General features: G+C 42.9%; 1 protein-coding gene across 3 annotated transcripts in view; it reads right to left on the minus strand.

The window, feature by feature from the left end:
- The window catches only part of LOC121958038 (exostosin-1c), a 104,107-nt gene that overhangs the window by 83,661 nt on the left and 2,734 nt on the right, over positions 1–17,712 (minus strand). Inside the window, exons 1-2 of one of the 3 annotated variants that reach the window (XM_042506885.1) lie at positions 16,687–16,817; positions 1,801–3,199 (exon numbers count right to left, since the gene is read on the minus strand). In XM_042506885.1, coding sequence (XP_042362819.1) covers positions 1,801–2,747 — 947 coding nt within the window. In that variant the 5' untranslated portion in view covers positions 2,748–3,199; positions 16,687–16,817. Of the gene's footprint in view, positions 1–1,800; positions 3,200–15,574; positions 15,785–16,686; positions 16,818–17,712 lie in introns of those variants that run through there. The other 2 variants (XM_042506886.1, XM_042506887.1) reach the window with 2 other exon arrangements.

Genomic DNA, 17,712 nt, shown 5'->3' on the forward strand with positions numbered 1-17,712 from the left:
TTTGTGAAATATCGTCTGAAAATAAGAATTGTTGTGTTTTCGTTACCTTAGAATTAGTCGGTTATAAAGGGTATGCACGTGACGTCACAGCACGCGAAAATCACTGCAGGTACGCCCACTGAGTGAAGGACGAGTGGCAGTGTTAGCTGGAATGCCATCTAAAATGGGGAAGGAGCTGTTGTGCAACTGACTGTACAAATAGATCCAACAAGCAGTTTTACAGACTGCTCAAAAGAGAAGAAAAGAGAAGCGATTGGATTGCTGCAATTCTGGTATGCTTTACACCCGGTTTTGCTGTTTCCATTGCTAAACTTTGCAAGGTTGACGGATGTTTGTCAGTGCGACTGAGGGGCGCATGTTCCGGGGGGAAGTGATGTCAACGCGTACCCTCTATATCTATATATGGAGCAAGTCCTCATCTGCAGAGATTGTCATGTTGCATTGCAATGTTTCTACAACAGCCTAAAATGCTCGCAATTTCCATACAGGCCACTGTAATTGGAAGCTCCTTTGCAATGAGAGCTGCGGAAAAACACTGAATTTTTAACATGAAACGACTTCATTCAGTACTTTTACTGGTTTATATCACACCAGTAAAAACTGTCTGTCAGTTTTAAAGAGAAGAAGACCTCTGCGGATCATTTGGCTCATGGTAAAAATTCCTGAACGTCTGAATCTTAAGTTATCAGAGAAAAAGGGTGAGCACACATCAGGTGCTAGGCTATCGGCCCGTCTCCAACATGCAAAACAGTGTCTGAGAAACGCTGATTTATAACATGAAACTGCTTTATTCAGTGTTTTTACTGGTTTGTATCACTAGGCCTGTTTATTTTGGAGAGGAGGAGTAACTCCTCCTCATCTAGCTCTCCTCAGATTAGTTGAGTTTAATAATTAATCATTGCTCCCAAGTGTTGCAAAAGTAGCTGGACTCTCACCCCCCATGTATTTGATCCACTCCATCCCCCATCTAATCAGTAAACTAATTTAAAACCAAAGTGCAAATGTTAAGCTCATCCCCTATGCAACAACAACAGCAAGAAACCTTGGTCTGATTAAAAAAAAAAGAATAATCATTCACTCCTCACACACCCATCAGTGGTTTATTCTCTGAGGTAATCAGAGATTTCACAAAGCCATTCTCTGTGGTGACCTTTGCTTCAGCTCTTTATGCAGTGTAGTTTCAGTTGTAATTAATTAGCTGCAGCTGTTTATTCCTCGGTCTTGTACCAGAAAACACACCCAAATACACAATGTAAATGACTGCATTTTCTTCACAATGCTCTTATTTGTCTAACAAACTGTATGATTTATTTACACTCTGAATAACAGAGGAGCTCAAGGTCAGCTATTACAAGTGGAGCACATTGCAACCACTGTTCAGCTGTACTTTTAACAGCACTAACACAAGAATTGCTGTAAATAGTGACCTGAATCTAAATTTCCAGAGACTTCTCAAATCTTTGATCTCACAAGCAACTGCCAACCATCATAAACCCAAACAGTGCAAAACTTGTGCAGCTGTTAAAAAAAAAAAAAGAGACAAAAATAGCCAGTGGGACCCAAAAGCTACACTGCTTGTAGAAAATCAGTGACATCTAAAGGACCAATAAAACAGCATGTAAAGTTCAAATACAAAGTCAAACGGAACAACACCACTGTGTATTTCCCATGAAAACGTAACACTTGACACGCTGTTTCCTATAACTCCCTGCATAGCGCCACACTCCCTCACACCTCGCTTCTCAGTTTAACATCACCTCATTACTGCCCTTCCCACCGGCCATGTAACCCCCGTCTTACCTCTCATATTCCAGGTTGTCGTGGTCACAGCGGGCATCCTTGTGCTTCTCCCAGTCCTTCCCGTGGCGGCACGTGGTCAAAGACACAATGTCCTTCCCGTTGTGGATGTGATGAAGAGCGTTTCTGGTGTCTGAGCCGATGCCCGTCAGATAACGCTTCCCCTTGAACATCAGCAGGTACTTCCTTCGCGGCGGTATGGTGTTCCTCACCAGCCAGCCCCGCTCTCCACCCTTCTGCGGGTGATCCTTTGAGAACAGCGGGATGGAGACGTCAAAGCCTGGCCTGAAATGTTCCGTGTTGAGGCTGGCTTTGGCTAAGATGGCCTGGCCGATGTTGAAGCCCAGGTCCTCTGTGTAGTTAGGCCACGTGCCTGAGTACAGGTTGAAGATCAGGTGGTTACGCCCGTCATTCCACAGCGGGTAACCACGGATACGTTCGTCCACATTGGGCACAAACTGTCCTGACAGCTGGTCCCGATCTAAGGTGTCTATCCCGAGCACGAACAGGCATGCCTCACGGGGGTCTGATGTGTAGTACCGGGACTCGCCTATGGACGTCAGGATCTTCCTGTAGCTTTCCGACACGCGGTCATTTTTCTCTGATGGATATATATACACCCTGAACCCTTCCCTTCCTCTGCGGCGACACCGCGAGAAGTCAAAACAGGTCTCCATGCGGCAGCGACTGTCCTTATAAATGGCGGACCACGCCTGTCTGCGCTGGCGGGGCGACTCAGCCGTCCCGGGGTCCGTCTGAAGCTCATCCAGGTGGGCATAGCGGGGCAGGAAGGCCCTGTCGGTCCAGTTGGGCCAGGGGCGCACCACTTCACCCCGGTGGCGTGTCAGCAGGCGGAGCAGACGTAGCTGGACTCCTCCACCCCAGTAAAAGAGGACCAGCCAGCAGCACGCACACAAGCCCAGCAGAACATACTTCTTACGGGCCTGCATGGGGGCCTGTCACAGTCTCTTTTTTCCGCTCTGTCTCTCTCTCTCGTCCTCTGGTTTTGCTCTCCTCTGCCCCTCAGCTCTGTAGCCTCACAGGGGCGGGGGACTGACTTGTGATTTCTAACAAGGAGGTTCTAACGAAGGACAATGCGTTAACAAGGACATCACTGCCTCTGAGGGTGGCCCGGTCCACTTTGCCATTTAGAATGACGCAATCTGAGTTACTGACACCCTTCTCTCTCAGTCTCTTTCTGCCTTCCCCATTTGCTCTCTGCTGTACTCTCAGATGTGTGTGTTAGCCTGTGTCTGCTGTGGCATGTGCTGCTGCTGCTTCTGTGTGCATTTCCTCCGCTGCCCAGCCCGGTTGAGAGTGATGAAGGGTGATTTCTCCGCTCTCTCAGGCCAAGCTTGCTGCCTCATGGTGCCTGGCGCGACTGCCGTCTGCAGGGCCCCTCCTGGGGAGAAGTAAACAAACAAGAATACAGATCAGTACACAGACAGAGTTGCCGCAACACAGAGACATGCAAGAGGATTAGCTGTGGAACTGCTCTCTCAAGAGATGCTATAACTAACACCTCTGATTGTCCAAAGGGTATAAGCTTTTATTTGCTTTTCATTCTGGACAACCACGTGTAATCTGCAACCCTAATAACATTTAATACACATATAATCAAATGGCAATAAAGTTGCACTGCAGGGTAATGTTTTACAGGCAGTAAAGGATTTTAAACTGTCAAATTTTCTCTGCAGCTCACGCTCATAAGGAGATAAGTGAGGAAAAAGTACAACTCGGTGCACTGTCAAAAAGGCATCCATCCCTGATTAGCTACACATCAAAACCCTCTCTTCATTAAGTCCACCTCTTCTCTATCTCTGTCCCTCTTCGGCCTCCACATTCCTGTGAAAAAGCTGGATATCTACAGGCTCATATGAGATGTGCTCTGACTTCTGGAATAGTCTAAGGCAGGACCAGATATTATCATGCTCTTCAAGCTCCAGTTGAACTGCGCCAGATACAGTTGAGGTGAAGTGAAGGAGAAAATAAGAGAGTGTTTAGCATCTGAAATGGAGATTTGGAAACGTAGAAGGAAAACAGAGCAACTCTATGGCTCTGAAACGTCCGTTCACCTTGGAGGGAATGAGTGAAGGCTTTTTTTGTTACATCTGCAAACTCGCAACGGTTTTTTAGCCTCGTATTTTTTGAGCCAAACATCCCCCCATAACTCCCCAACATGTACAGTATACTGCTGTGTGTGTGTGTGTGTGTGTGTGTGTGTGGAGAATGGCTCACAGTGAAGGGCAGTGTTCGTACTGCCAGCTGCCACACAAAGGCAGCTTTCAGGTCTCACCTGGCCGCTCTCTCTCCCTCTACCTCTCATTCACATTCCCCGTGTCTGCCTCCTCTCCAGTCAGGCAGAAGTGATGCCTGCCTTCTCTGCTTGCAAAAAACAAACAGCTCACTGGTGCTGTGGGTAAACAATGCATCATCTGATTTCCCCACCTCAAAGGACTGGAGGAAATAAGGGTTTATGTGTGAATTGAACTGCTTTTACTCGACTGTATACTGTAGCTATGTACTGTATGATGCGTAGTGAGTGTTGTTTTTAGCTTGACCGCTGTTTATCTGCTATAGCTGGTTTCCGTTCATTCCCATGAAAGTTGCTCAGTGGCGCATAAAGCCAAAAACACTCAACTGCCACATATAAAATTACCTAGGTAATGGGCACTGCTTCCGCATCATTGGGCCCATAGAGCAAGCGCACTACTTCCGGTTTAGTGCTCGGCTAAGTTGAGTGAACACAAAATGATTTAATACTGCGGCTCTTCTAGACTTTCCAAATGTAATCGAACTGAATCCATCAAATCCTGATAGTGAAACAAGTAATTTTGAATGGTTTGTGATGCAAAAATTAATGTAGCCACCATTTATAGATGTCTTTTTCACAATACAAGTCTGTGGAAAAAAAAGATTTTTTGGGCCTAAAGGAATCAAGTGACAAACTAAGAACTTGTAATTGAAAATTAGCTACAACTAATCCTACAAAAAAATCCTACAACTATAGTTAAAATGTAGAGTTATGACAACAGCATTAAATTTGTGCGCCATCTCTGTATGGAAAAACATGAAGTGTGTGTGCTGTTGTTGCACAGAAAAAAATCGACAGAAAATGAATCGATAAACAGGTCCTTTACAGATCAAATATGACAAACATTTGCAGATTCTTGGTGCTCGAATGTAAGGACTTTTTGTCTTTTAAATAGTTGCAAACTTAAAGGTGCACGAGCCTATGTAGGATTGCCAATTACCGTATGAAAACATGCTCACCATCAAAAGTGAAAGTAAAAGTCACAGAGTCAGAGACTCGTATTTGGCGTTTAGTGTCAATATATTTGCATTTTTTAGTGATGTTCCTCTTGGCTGCCTGTTGCTAACAGTCTGGCACCTGGTTGCTATCTTTTTATAAAGCCCTGACCTCACTTCCCATAAATATCCCAAACACAGAAAATAAGAAGAAAATAAGAAAATACAGGCAGAGAGCAGAGTCTCTGCAGAGAAATACACTACCACACACTTTTAGTGGGTCATAAGTGATGACTGAGAGGGATTATTTGTGGGAAAATCCTGCATAATATCTTTTATTTTCGTTTTCACTTGTTGGACAATTCAAGAAATCTAAAAAGTCACATTTACCATCATGCCATTTTCAAAAGTTTTTGATAAATCGAAAACAATCCAGATGAATCAAAAACCTAATTCATATTTGATTAGTAAAGAAAAGCCTGCAGCCCTACATCCATGCACTTTGCAGGGCTGTCACCTTAAAAAATTGAAATCGAGACGAACCTGTGAAAGTGGAAAAAATTCTCAGTGTACAACAAGCTGTGCCTTGTTCTCCAACACTGATGGGTTGTTGTTCTCTTTGCTATCAGGACACAGAGAAGACTTGCGAGCTGTGCTGAACAGATAGTTATGACACCAAACCATTTGAGAATTAATGTGGTGAAGCTTGTTGGATGTGACACCTCGGATGAAAAATTTTGATTAAAGGTAGAATTGTTTGTGGACTTAAAATGCAGCTGCCTCACTGCTAACAGTAGCCTGTCACTCACAAGAGGCAGAAACAACCAATGAATGGAGCAACATTTGCGGAGTTTAGCTGCGTGGGATTTATTCTGATATTCTCATATAAGTTCCAGTTCATTCAAACTCCACCACGGTTGGTAGTGTCAGCCAAACTGCACCAGATAATTCAGGTTAGCTAATCTGCCTGTTTAGATGTTCGTGGGTGGTTTTTGGCACCTTCCATGTTTCTACTGCTGTAGCAGCCTAAGCAGCAAACAGTCCAAGTTGGGGAGAAATAGACACTTGGGATCCCATTACATACTTCTCATCAATAATTCACTTGCTCCTTTAGTTAAGGCATTGATTTTCCTTTCTTTATTTTTTTTCCCTGTGCTTTATATCCCCTGCCACCAACGCACACAATTAGACCTCAATCTTCTTCAGGATACACTCCGGTGAGAAATCTGCTTGAGCTGTGTCTCGATGATTTGTGGTTGTGGGGATAATTGATGGTGATGGCAAGAAGGTGTAATAGAAAAGTGATGGAGGGTATCATTATGATGATGGTAATGATGATGGGCGTGAAGAATTTATTCCGTTGCCTTATATAATCTAATGCCATTGAACGCAGTTGCTTTTGTTCATCTTCCTGCAGTTGTCTTGTAAAAATAGCAGTCTACCGAGGATATTTACACTGATTTAAGTGCAGTGAGGTCTCTCAATTACCGCTGGATAGAAAATAGGAGTGTCTACTTCCATGCTTTAACTGCTATTTTACAATAAGACACGATTATCATCATTTATTTATTTTAAACCTTCACTTGACAGCCTTTACATGATTTAACTGATCAGATAATAGCAGCTCAAACTTGAATTGATTTTAAAATTACAAGACAAGGGGACATTTCTGAGGCAATGAAGAGTAATAGGTTTAGAGGAAGATGAGAATTAAACATAATCATTGAAGATAATATTAAAGAATACTGGAGCATGAAACTACTCATTTTTAAAAATACTTTTTAAAGAAATCATCTTATTGCCCGGCAGATCCAGGTGCATGAAAGCCTGTGTTCGTCCCTGCCATCTGACTTTTGTGTGCAAGGACAAACCGTACAATGGCAGTGTGTGGCCACTGACAAGGCGCAATAATGATGAATGCAAGCCAGTGAAACTCCAGGGCATGCTTGGACCTGACCGGGCCTGACAACATCCTTAGAGCTGCAAATCAGCAAGGAGACACACACGTATGGATGCACACATACACACATAAGTGGCTTTAAGTGATGAGAGAGGTCCCTCTGTCACAGATCAATGATGGATCATCATGGTTGGGTGACTACCACTGGAAAAAAGCCACAAGGCTCATTGAATAGAGGGGCCTGGAGGTGCAAGGACAAGGTTCAAGGAAAGGTGAGAGCAAGATTCAGAGCTCTACAGCTCCACCTCCCTTCATTTGTTACCTATCTGTACCCTCAATGCCTACTCGTCCTGCACTCCATCATTCCTCCCTTCTACTTTCTCCTCCTCCTTTTCCTCACCTACCTAAGCCGACCGGAGGTATTCACATACAAACAATACCTTTTTTTGCACTGTTTTTCTCTTTTCAATTATTCCTGCTTCATCCTCAAAAAAATAGGCTGGAGGAGGTGGGCACAAAACACTTAATAACAGACATGAGCAAGGCCAACAATTCTTTGATCCTACTCTCGCCTTGAGTGCAAAGAAACTTCCAGATAGGTTCATTTAGAGTCTACTGAGCAAGCAAAGAAATTGTGTCAACACTGCAAAGAGAAAAAAAGTAACAATGCACACTGTATTAAAATCAGCTAATAGGAAGTGGCAGGTGGATCACGTACCTTCAGAGCAGGACTAACTAAACTCTCTCACCTCACCTCATCTCCTTAACAACAGTACAGTTTTAGGTACTCTCCTGCTGAACAGACTCATAATCATAATCATAATCCTCTGGATTTCCATGGAATTAGACTCCAGTGATAGCCAGGCTGCACATCTCTCAGCAACCTAACCAACTTCTCCCTGCCCTGCTGTTGTATGGAGAACTCCTCATGCTGTGTGCAGCATGAAATCAGATCACTGTTACAATTATCATTGACTGACTTTATTAAAATATGCTGAGTTTGTTTGGCGGTGCTGTAAACGGATACTCAAGTTGCTCTTTAGTTGTACTTATTTAAAAAAAAAGAGTAGCTGCTCAATGAGTGTTTTCTATAAAGCCTTAAAAACTGTGACACGCAAAGCCCATGGTCGGCTGTCCGCCTGCCCACATTGGGCCGACAGCGAGCGTCTATGACCCTCGTCGCTGCAGTGTGTCCCGCGCCATTGGCCCCCGTTGTCTGTCAACTCGTCTGCTTTTTTTTCTCTGCGAATCGGCATGTTGAATCAGCGTTAGCTGTGGAGCCAGTGAAATCACTCTGGCCATTAAGCTCAGTGCATGAGAAGAGAAACGTAAGATTATTTTTCTTTTACTATTTAGGTCTTAACAGAAACATTTCCTAATTGTTATGTTGTTGTTCACTGGTGCACAGTAAATATGCTTTGTTCTTTCAGTGTTGGGTTGTGTTGTTAATGTGCTAACTGGCTAACTTGCGAAATGGCAGTCTTCCCGTTTCCCTATTTGAATGACTATTACAGATGACCGCCATCTGCTGGTATGGAAGTGTATTTCCTCTAAGGCAGGCACAGAACATACGTGCTGGTTGGCTGTCAGCTTGGTGTGTTCTTGTGCCACTTTTTGGCTGAGACACGCCGACATGAGGGCGATGCATTAGGGGGCTTTCGTTGCCGCTAGTTCTCTGATGTCGGCTTGGTGAGACACGGCCTTATCACATTTGCTGATATCAGGTCCGACCACAGAAATGGTCCTACCCATGTCTGCTGTACTCATATCAATGCATGTGCATGCCCGATCTCTCCTGGTTTAGATCAGTTTGTTTGGGTATTTTACCACAAAGGTTCCATACAAAAAAAGACATCATTTTCAGGAAAGGGGGATTTCATTATGAAACAGGCATTTTATTCCTACTATTTTAATATGTGATTACCATATTATTTACTATCAAGCTTAAATAACAGGGTTGCAGCGATATACCAGTTCCATGGTATACTGTGGTATGCAAACAAACATCATACTGTGTATGTTCGATTGTCTACGGTACTGGAAAAAATGCAACTGGACAGAGAATCTCACCCTTACTTCAGTTATTTTCAAAAGGGAGACTTTTTACACACTTTATTTTTAAAAAATGGTTTTAAGTTTCAATTATAGCAATAAAACATTAATTAAAAAAACTTCCATTTTCAGTAATTTAAGGGTCATTGTAACTGATAATAAGAAGAATTCTGTAATACCATGATACCCTGATATTTTTCGACATCATCATACTGTGAAAGTCTTACTGTTGCAACTCTATAAAGTAATAATAAATATGTTTATTTTTCTAAAGGTAAAGGTTAACATTTTGTCCAGAAATATAATGTTTTAATTATTGCTTATATTTAGGATGAACATGATTTTTGCTGGTCTCAATGGGGCCCTTTAGCTGCTGGGCCCCTGAAAGCTTTCCCTCGTTTCCCCTCTTATGGGCGGACCTTGCTGATACAACAAGAACCCTCAGGTGCTGCCAAATCAAACAGGACTGACATGTTACGTTACAGCTTTAATGGGCTCAGCCTCTTTACTGAATGTAATTTTACTCTCAAGTTGGACTTCCTGTTGAATATAGTCCCATTTGAAGGACATGGGAAGGTCAGTGCTTTAAAGGACCGGAAAGGAACAAGTGAAGGGGAATAAAAGGCGAAGATGAAGGACAGTAAAGTAGCATGGGTGAAGAGAATGACAAGAGGGAGACATAATGATCGATATTTTTCATGGATGACAGCTGGACCCAATCCCTTCACTTCCTGTCCTCGATCTCTTCCTCTCTGAGGGCCCAGCGGGCTTCCCTCAACTGTTTCTACCTGCTGCGAGGTTTCCACAGAAGCGCACTATTAAGTCATTCAGGGAGATGGAATTGAAATTTGTCATCCCATCTGTCTCCCTTAAATTGTGTTTACACAACAGCTTATTCAACTGAGGTTATGCAGGCTTTGACAGAAAATGAAAACTGACGTGCTCTGAAATGGATGTCACCAATGATGGCCTTCTGCAGGAAATTCAGTGTTTGTCAGTGTGTGTTTTTCTTCCACCAAATGGGAGATTTCTCATAAAGAGATGTCTGCCTTTCAGGGACAGATTGGCTTTTCCCTTATTTGTTCAATTTGCTGTTCTCTGGCCACTGCACCAGCGCTGAGCACAACTGACATTGTAAACGCTCAAAATGAAATCCACTATCATTACAGTCATTCTCCGGCTAGTAGACATTGCCACTGTAAGAGAAGCAGCAGCAGCAGCAGCATTATTATATCTGAAATGATTTGGCTACTGACATAGAGCAGGTTGTAAATTGACGCTGGATGGGCCAAATGCCTTCTAAAATGATATTTCCATTATTTCCAAAATGGTATAGTTAGCTTATAATGACAGTACACCTGAATGATGGAAGACTTCCATACACTGACACAAATCCTCAGTGATTGCACTGTACAAATACTAGTGTTCAGTGGTGGCAGTCCTTTCAGTGACTATTTGTGGCTGTGTGTGCCTGAGTGTGTCTGAACTATACTTATACACACATCTGGCTTGTGTGTTTTTGCAGGCCTAAAGCTGGCGACATATTAGTTCAGTAAAATGAAGTGTTCTGAAGAAAACACAAATCTTGTGGTGAGGTGAAAGGCTCGGTCGAGCTAAAATTAAACCCTGGAGTCTGTCATTACAGGCCTGAGAGATGTGACAGTGTGACTGTGGACCAGAAGATAGCCGCACTGCGTTGTGTTATTGCAGAAATCTTTTTTTGCTCTCTGACCCCTTGAAATGAAGCTCATTCTGGCTGGGACTGCTCAATACAGGTTGAATATATCACTGAATTGTGGCTAGTGTGATTAAAGAGTCAGGCGCATATTAATACTACAAGTCCCAGATTTATGGAAACAGGAAATGCTCATTGTAAAATACAGCAGAAGCATCACTGTGCATCTGTTTACAGTGCAGCCAAACAAATTTATTTTGTTTTAATCAACTCAACCCTCATTTCACCAGCTGAATGCTTTTAATGTGAAGTACCAGCAGTAAGAAATTTGGGATTTGCATCAATGGTAAATTAAAGGTTAACTTTGGTAATTTTAAACCGGGATCCTTTCCCCCTGTGTTTTTATGTACAGGTAACTAATGGAGACAACAATTGTTTAATTTGGTCCTGTGTTGAGCGAGAGTACTGCAGCCGTCAGCAGCAAAACAGGCTGCAATATATCCAGTTGGGGCATTTGTGTACTGGCCAATGTGCATCCAGTAAAAGTGCCACTATTTTTGCCACTGACAGGCTCAGGTTATTATTATTCTGCCTTCTACCTTTATCTTAGTGTCTGACAACATCATGAAAAGTGTTGCTACAAAGATAGATCTTTTTGTTAAAGAGCAAGTTCATTCTTTATTAACAAGAAATTGTCCTGAAATTGCCATTGCTAAACCCACCAGACTCCATTTAAATAAACAGTAATTTCGGGGTAAAAAGAGCCAGCTTTACTTCTCATCCATCTAGCTGCATAAAGGTTTTATTTTGACTGAACCTGAGATGGTGATTGTTGGAGCAGTGGAAAGACAAACCAAGACAGTTTTGTATTTTATCTAGTTTCTGTTGACTTCGAACGAAGTGGGTTTTTTATGATAAAATTAGTTTTTATTTAAACAGAGTCTGGTGGGTTTGGCAACAACAATTTCAAGGCTATTTCTGGTTAAAAAGACAATAATCTTACTCTTTAACAACAAGGCCTATCTCTGTGGGGTCGGTGTCATATGCCATAATGCCAGACACTTCTAATACTAATCTGAGCCTGTCAGTGGCAAAAATGAGCACTTTTAGTGGACAGAAACTGACAGTGCAGTTGACAATATAGTGTGGCCAATTTTGCCCCTTGCTGAATACTGGACCAGTTTAAAAAGAGAAAATGTCTCCATCTGTTACTTAGACACAAAAACATCTGTAAATAAGGTCCAAGCTGAAAAAGTTGCCCTTTAATAGTGCTTTGATTCTAATCTAACTAATGGCGAACTCCGCCACATCCAACAAAATCTAGTATATACAAAAACTGTATCAAAAATAGGGTATGATTTCATGAAAATCTTACAGATAATAACTTTAAGGACTTAAAGATACGGAATTATATACTTCGCAAGCAAAAGGCTAATATTAGAAAAAATAGCTTTTGTAGGAGACATAGCTTGTTTTACATTTTCCTTCCCCTTTTGTCATCTCTTGACTTCTTGGGGTGTCCCCACCCTCCGGTTGAGAACCTTACTTTGGTGGCCAGATGGCGACTCTAGCCAGGAACTTGTGCATTTGCCCTGTGTGTTTTTATTGGCATGAATGTAAATGGCTGCATAATAGCGGGGTTGCATTTCTATTTCTTTCTGACAACCTGAGCAGGAGTCACTGGGTATATAAAGTTTGCCTGCCTGTCTGTAGTCATATCAGTCATTCTGTGGCGAAACCAAAGAAAACCCTGCTGCGGTAAAAGAAAAAAAAAAGGGTCTGTCTCTGCTGACAAACCTGCATTAAAAGCTTACAACAGGGATGTGATCCATGTTCTATTTTCTGTCCTCACCTACTAGTTGCCCTTTGAAATTGAGATGCTCTTTACACTCCCACACACCATATGCATATATAAGCAGACACATTAACTCTCACACACACACACACACACACACACACACACACACACACACGCATATTGGTCTGTGCTGAGAAAATAGCTTTTTACTGGATAAAAAAAAAGAATCTCTCTGTCCACAAGCAGCAACTGAGGTATTTTTCCATTAGATCGACCACCTTGGAATCGTAATGACCATAAACTTGGTTCTTTTACAGGGCCATTTTCATAATGTGGATACCAGCACATTCTCCTCCACCTTAATAAAACACAATAAAATACTTGCTCTGCGTGGGCTGAGGGACTCTGACACGGTTAATAAGATGTTTACCTCAAGCTGAACGCCCTGCGACGCAACCAGGCTCCCAACCGCGCACACATTCCAAACCCAGCATAATTACAAGCCGGGTTGATTAATTATGTCTCAACAATATGCTGCACTCCAACGCCACAAGGGCTAATTAACAGAATGAACAAGATGGGTAGGAGCAGTTATTAGGAGGTTCAAGCTCGCGCTCTGGATTTGGCAAAGCTGTGTACAGTCCAAGACACCGCGACACAAGACATGTGGACCGGGCTGTATCACACGGACGAAGATCATAGCTAACACTGGCACGCAGCTCCAAGCATATAGTGGAAAAGACACTGATACAGCAAGTGCACTGCACTGTGTTCAGTGTGCCCGGCTGTGCACCTGACAACACACACAGCGTGTAGTGAAATCCATCTGCCTTATTAACTGGTCCTGCTCGCAGTGCATCGTGTACCCGCAACTCATCTTATCTCTGCGGCGTCGGCCTGAAGGCATTCCTATCGCAGGACTCAGATCAGATCGGCCTATAAACAATCTGACCTTGACAACACGGGATGATATACGATCTGACCCTGGGATAAGGAAGAGGGGGCACATTCCAGACAGGGCTTCAATTAGTAGAGCGTCTCTGACATCTGAGATCAAAGCAGGAGTTTTTGCAGTATTTAGCTTTAAAAGATTAAGGAGGAAAATAAATTGATTTCAAAGCTTTTCCTCTCTATAATCACATTATGTATAACACTAGTTGTATAAACACCAGGGCTGTCAAATGATTAATTTTTAAAATTAAGATTTATTGCAGAATTTTATTAGGTAATCTGAATAAATTGAATTTTTTGATGACGTTTTCGATTCCATTATTTTGCATTTCAAAACAGTTATGAAGAACATATTGACTGGTTAAAGCAATTCTAACCAGATTTTCTTGATTAATAATCAGATGACAACAAAAAACTGCATGTAACTAGCATAAAGTGGGCAAGTCTGTAAATGAGAGACTCATGGGTACCCATAAGACCCATTTCCATCCAGATATCATGGTCAGAGGTCAAGCGACCCCTATGGAATGGCCATGCTGTTTTCCCATTGTCAAAATTTAGCCTAACTCTGGAGTGTTGTTTAGCCCCCTTCCCGAGAGGCTAGCATGACATGGCTGGTACAGTGACGTAGGTCTTCTAGTTTCACATGATACCAATATCATCACTGTAGCTTTAAAACTCAGCCAGGTACAGCCTCTTAAAACAAGAATGTCAGTGGCGATTAACGTGATTATAAAAGAATAACGCATTATACAGATCTTTATCTTTATCATTGCAATTAATGCGTTAATGCCGACAGCCCTAATAAACACTAATCACTTTCATCCTTAATGCTCTTCTTTTACTCTCCAACTTTACATATTTTTACACAGGCACAGTAAAAAAAAAAAAAGCGCATGTGAATACATGATTACTATGCATAGTGACCTATCAGGGTTAATAGCTGTCAGAGGTCACACGCTGATCCTCCCAGCCCTCCTAATGAATGCTGCGGTTATGGATATGCCCACATCTGGAATATGAATATTGTCAGTATTGGCCAATGCTTCGACAAGACAAGATTTGTGCTCCTCTTAATCTGCAGGGAGGGTATTACTGAACCATTGTGAATGCAAAATCCCATTAAGACGAGGGGGTTGCCATTATAATAAAGTCATTTCATAAATCAGATGAAATTCATGTACAGCTTGCCATCAGGATCCAGCCTCCCCAGAGAGCCTTTTCTGGGCATCCATGATAATGACAGCACTTTATTTGGGATCACTGAAGTCGCTGTCTTTTTTCATAAAAACTAAATAGCTAGAGAGTTGTAATTAATTGCTGCAATGAACTCTTGCTGCCTTGTTTGTTTCTTTGGGATTCATTAATACATGGAGCACTTAGGAGGATGTGAAAGCAGGTAATGTTCTGCTATTTCCTGAGCTGGTAGCTAATATAGCTTGAATGATCCAAGGTATCCAAGGCAAACAGAAGCCAGAACAAAGCATTCTTTATTTGGACCACACTGAGAAGACACGGCCTTGTGGTGTATTTCTGTTTAATGTAAGGCGTTAGTCAGGTGTTTCAAAATACCTTTCATGTAAATGGAAAATTCCCTACAGCTCTTAAGAAAGACTTAATTTATATTTTCAGAATTGATTTTGTTGTGCTGCCTGGTTGAGGACTTGAAGAGAAGATGCCTTGTACTGTCACTGTGTCTGTGATTTGTTCACTTCATCTTCATCAGTACAATCTGTATGTCTGTGAAGCATATTAATACTTTACAGTGTACTTTAAAATTAAAGTGATGTTACTTCACACTATCTTGCATTCAGACACAGTATGACAGCTGAACAAGTGACAAAATTATTTAATAATCTTGGATGTGGCACAGTAATGTGCAGCCCACAGCCCATCTGAGCAGTGGGATAAATATCATCTGCCAAAAGATCTCAACGTGTGCTCAACATTTTCCCAAATCTCAGAGAGCTGACATAAGGCACAGAAATGACTCAGATCATGCGTAATTATCTACAACTGAATAAGAATTGAAGTTAATTATTTAGGTCCACAAACGCATCCTTCACACACTGACACAGCTACAGTATTTGAACGCTACTTAGTCTAACATATCGCAGTCTCACCCTCAAAACATGCCGCCTATTCAGCCTACCTGTAACTGAATCACATAGAGATCCGTTGCAGGTGGTGCAGCAGGTTCATCCGGTTCTGAGCTGGGAGGTTCAGACCCTCCAGTCCCCCTTCAAGCACAAACACTACAGTTGCGCACTGAACTGTTGAGCGTCCTGCTCCGGCGGCGCTGACAGCTCAGTCCGCCAGTGACACAAGAGGCTCAAAACACCAACTTCTCCTCCTCGCGGGAAGACCCCGCTCTCGATTTATAATATGATTAAGTTACACGGCTGACACAGCGCAAACATGCGCACCGTCTATAAAAATAATGAGGCGGAGTGTCCCGCCGCCCCCTCGTGCCTGTCCTCCAAATTTCCCAGGTCTCTCATTCGCCGATATGCCGGGCTCTCCTTTATTATCCAGCATGCACCTCTCTCACTCAGAGCACCATGAACCGCACATCATCTGTCCCTGCTGCTCCAACAGCCACCTGGATTTACTGAAACAGGCTGCGCCTGTCAAATAGGCTAAAGGCTGGTAGTCTCATGATAATCCAGTGGTGAATTAAAGTGTCCCTGTTGCACTTCCAGTGAGTTGAGGTTATAGAGACTTTATAGCGATATTTCATCTCTACACAGTCGCTACAGTACAACAAAAGGTCTCCTAGTTTTGCTTCTTTGTATGATAACGAGGACTGCCTCCAACACTTACGGTCCAACATCTGAGCAGCCTGAGTGACAAAGGTGCGCAGCTGAGCGTATGCAAACAATACACCAGGAGCTGGTAGCTGCCTTAAGGGAGGAAACGCACTTTACAAAAGCACATTCCTAATATTACCGTCGCAACCTGTGCCGTTACCATATGTCAGGGGATAGTTAAGCGCCTCGTTGTAGCCTATTTTATGAACATGAGCTTGCAGTTGTGACTGATGCCTTTAGACCAAATGATAAGAGCCATAAGAGCCAAATGAGGTGTAATCTAACTCCAACTACAATGAATGTAAGCTATAACCTCAACAGACACATCGGTCCATCCGTTTTCACTCAGATGCATCTACAATGAACACATAGCCTATGAACACAGACAGCAGAAATCACCCAGTACGATCCCCGCTGCGCTCTGACTTCTCCCCGACAGAGAGCTCGCCCTTACCGGGTGGCGAACCAGGCTCTTCCCCTCTCTGGTAATTTTCCTTTTCACACCACGACCGGGCATTTGCGAATCAATTCAGCGTGCAAGAGAAAGTCTCCCCGTCGGGTTATGAATGATGAATGTGCGTGTTAAATTGTCCATTTTCCATATCCACAACAGTCCACACACGACCCGCCCCCAGGCGGCGGCGATTGGTTCAGAGGCTCCTCGACGTCTTCGTCGCACCGTAAAGAAAAACACACACATCTGGATGCGACCCCGCGCAACTGGAGCGCTTTGGAAACACCGAATTACGCACAGGAATTGAACAGACATGGAGGGGCGTCACATTTCTCAAGGCCCCTTTAAATACAGTCTGCTGTTCATCGTGGCTGAAGATAGCAATCTTGTCACCTCTGCGGAAAATATGACTTCAGATATATCAGTGTAAATAATGGGCCACCATTATGTTGATAGTTTTGTATGAGGGACTCCAATGTAGGAGGATATTTTATCTTTAGCAGCTGAATTCTATACAAGACTTATCAGCTGTAGGCCAGCAGAGATGGTAATAACCCATGTAACGCAGGATAAAATAAAATAAAGTACAATGTAGTAATAGCCTTCATTATTTTAGCAAACGCACACGCGCTCCACACATTAGGGATCTGCACGGGGAGGCCACATAGAGATAAATCGAGGAAAAGAGTCGATGTTGGGCAGCAGTTTTTTCTTATTACATATCGTGTTAATGTCGAGAGTGTCTTCCACATGCTATGTGAGTCCCCAGTTACCATGCCTATGCACGTTTAATGGGGTACAACATGATGATATGACGGGAAACAGAGCTCAGTGTCAGAGCGCCTTACTGCCACAGTGATGCTGCCGGCATATCTGAGACTCTTGCGCCGTTTTGTGGACGGATTAAGTCAACTTCTTCCCTGTCCTGCCCTCTGATTTCACATTGTCTCTCCACGGAAGAATATCTTATCTCTGGATCCGTCTCCTGGCTTCAGCTCAGCTGAACCGAATCGGGTGTGAAGACAA

This window comes from Plectropomus leopardus, chromosome 18 (genome assembly GCF_008729295.1).
Source record: "Plectropomus leopardus isolate mb chromosome 18, YSFRI_Pleo_2.0, whole genome shotgun sequence".
Lineage (NCBI taxonomy): Eukaryota > Metazoa > Chordata > Actinopteri > Perciformes > Serranidae > Plectropomus > Plectropomus leopardus.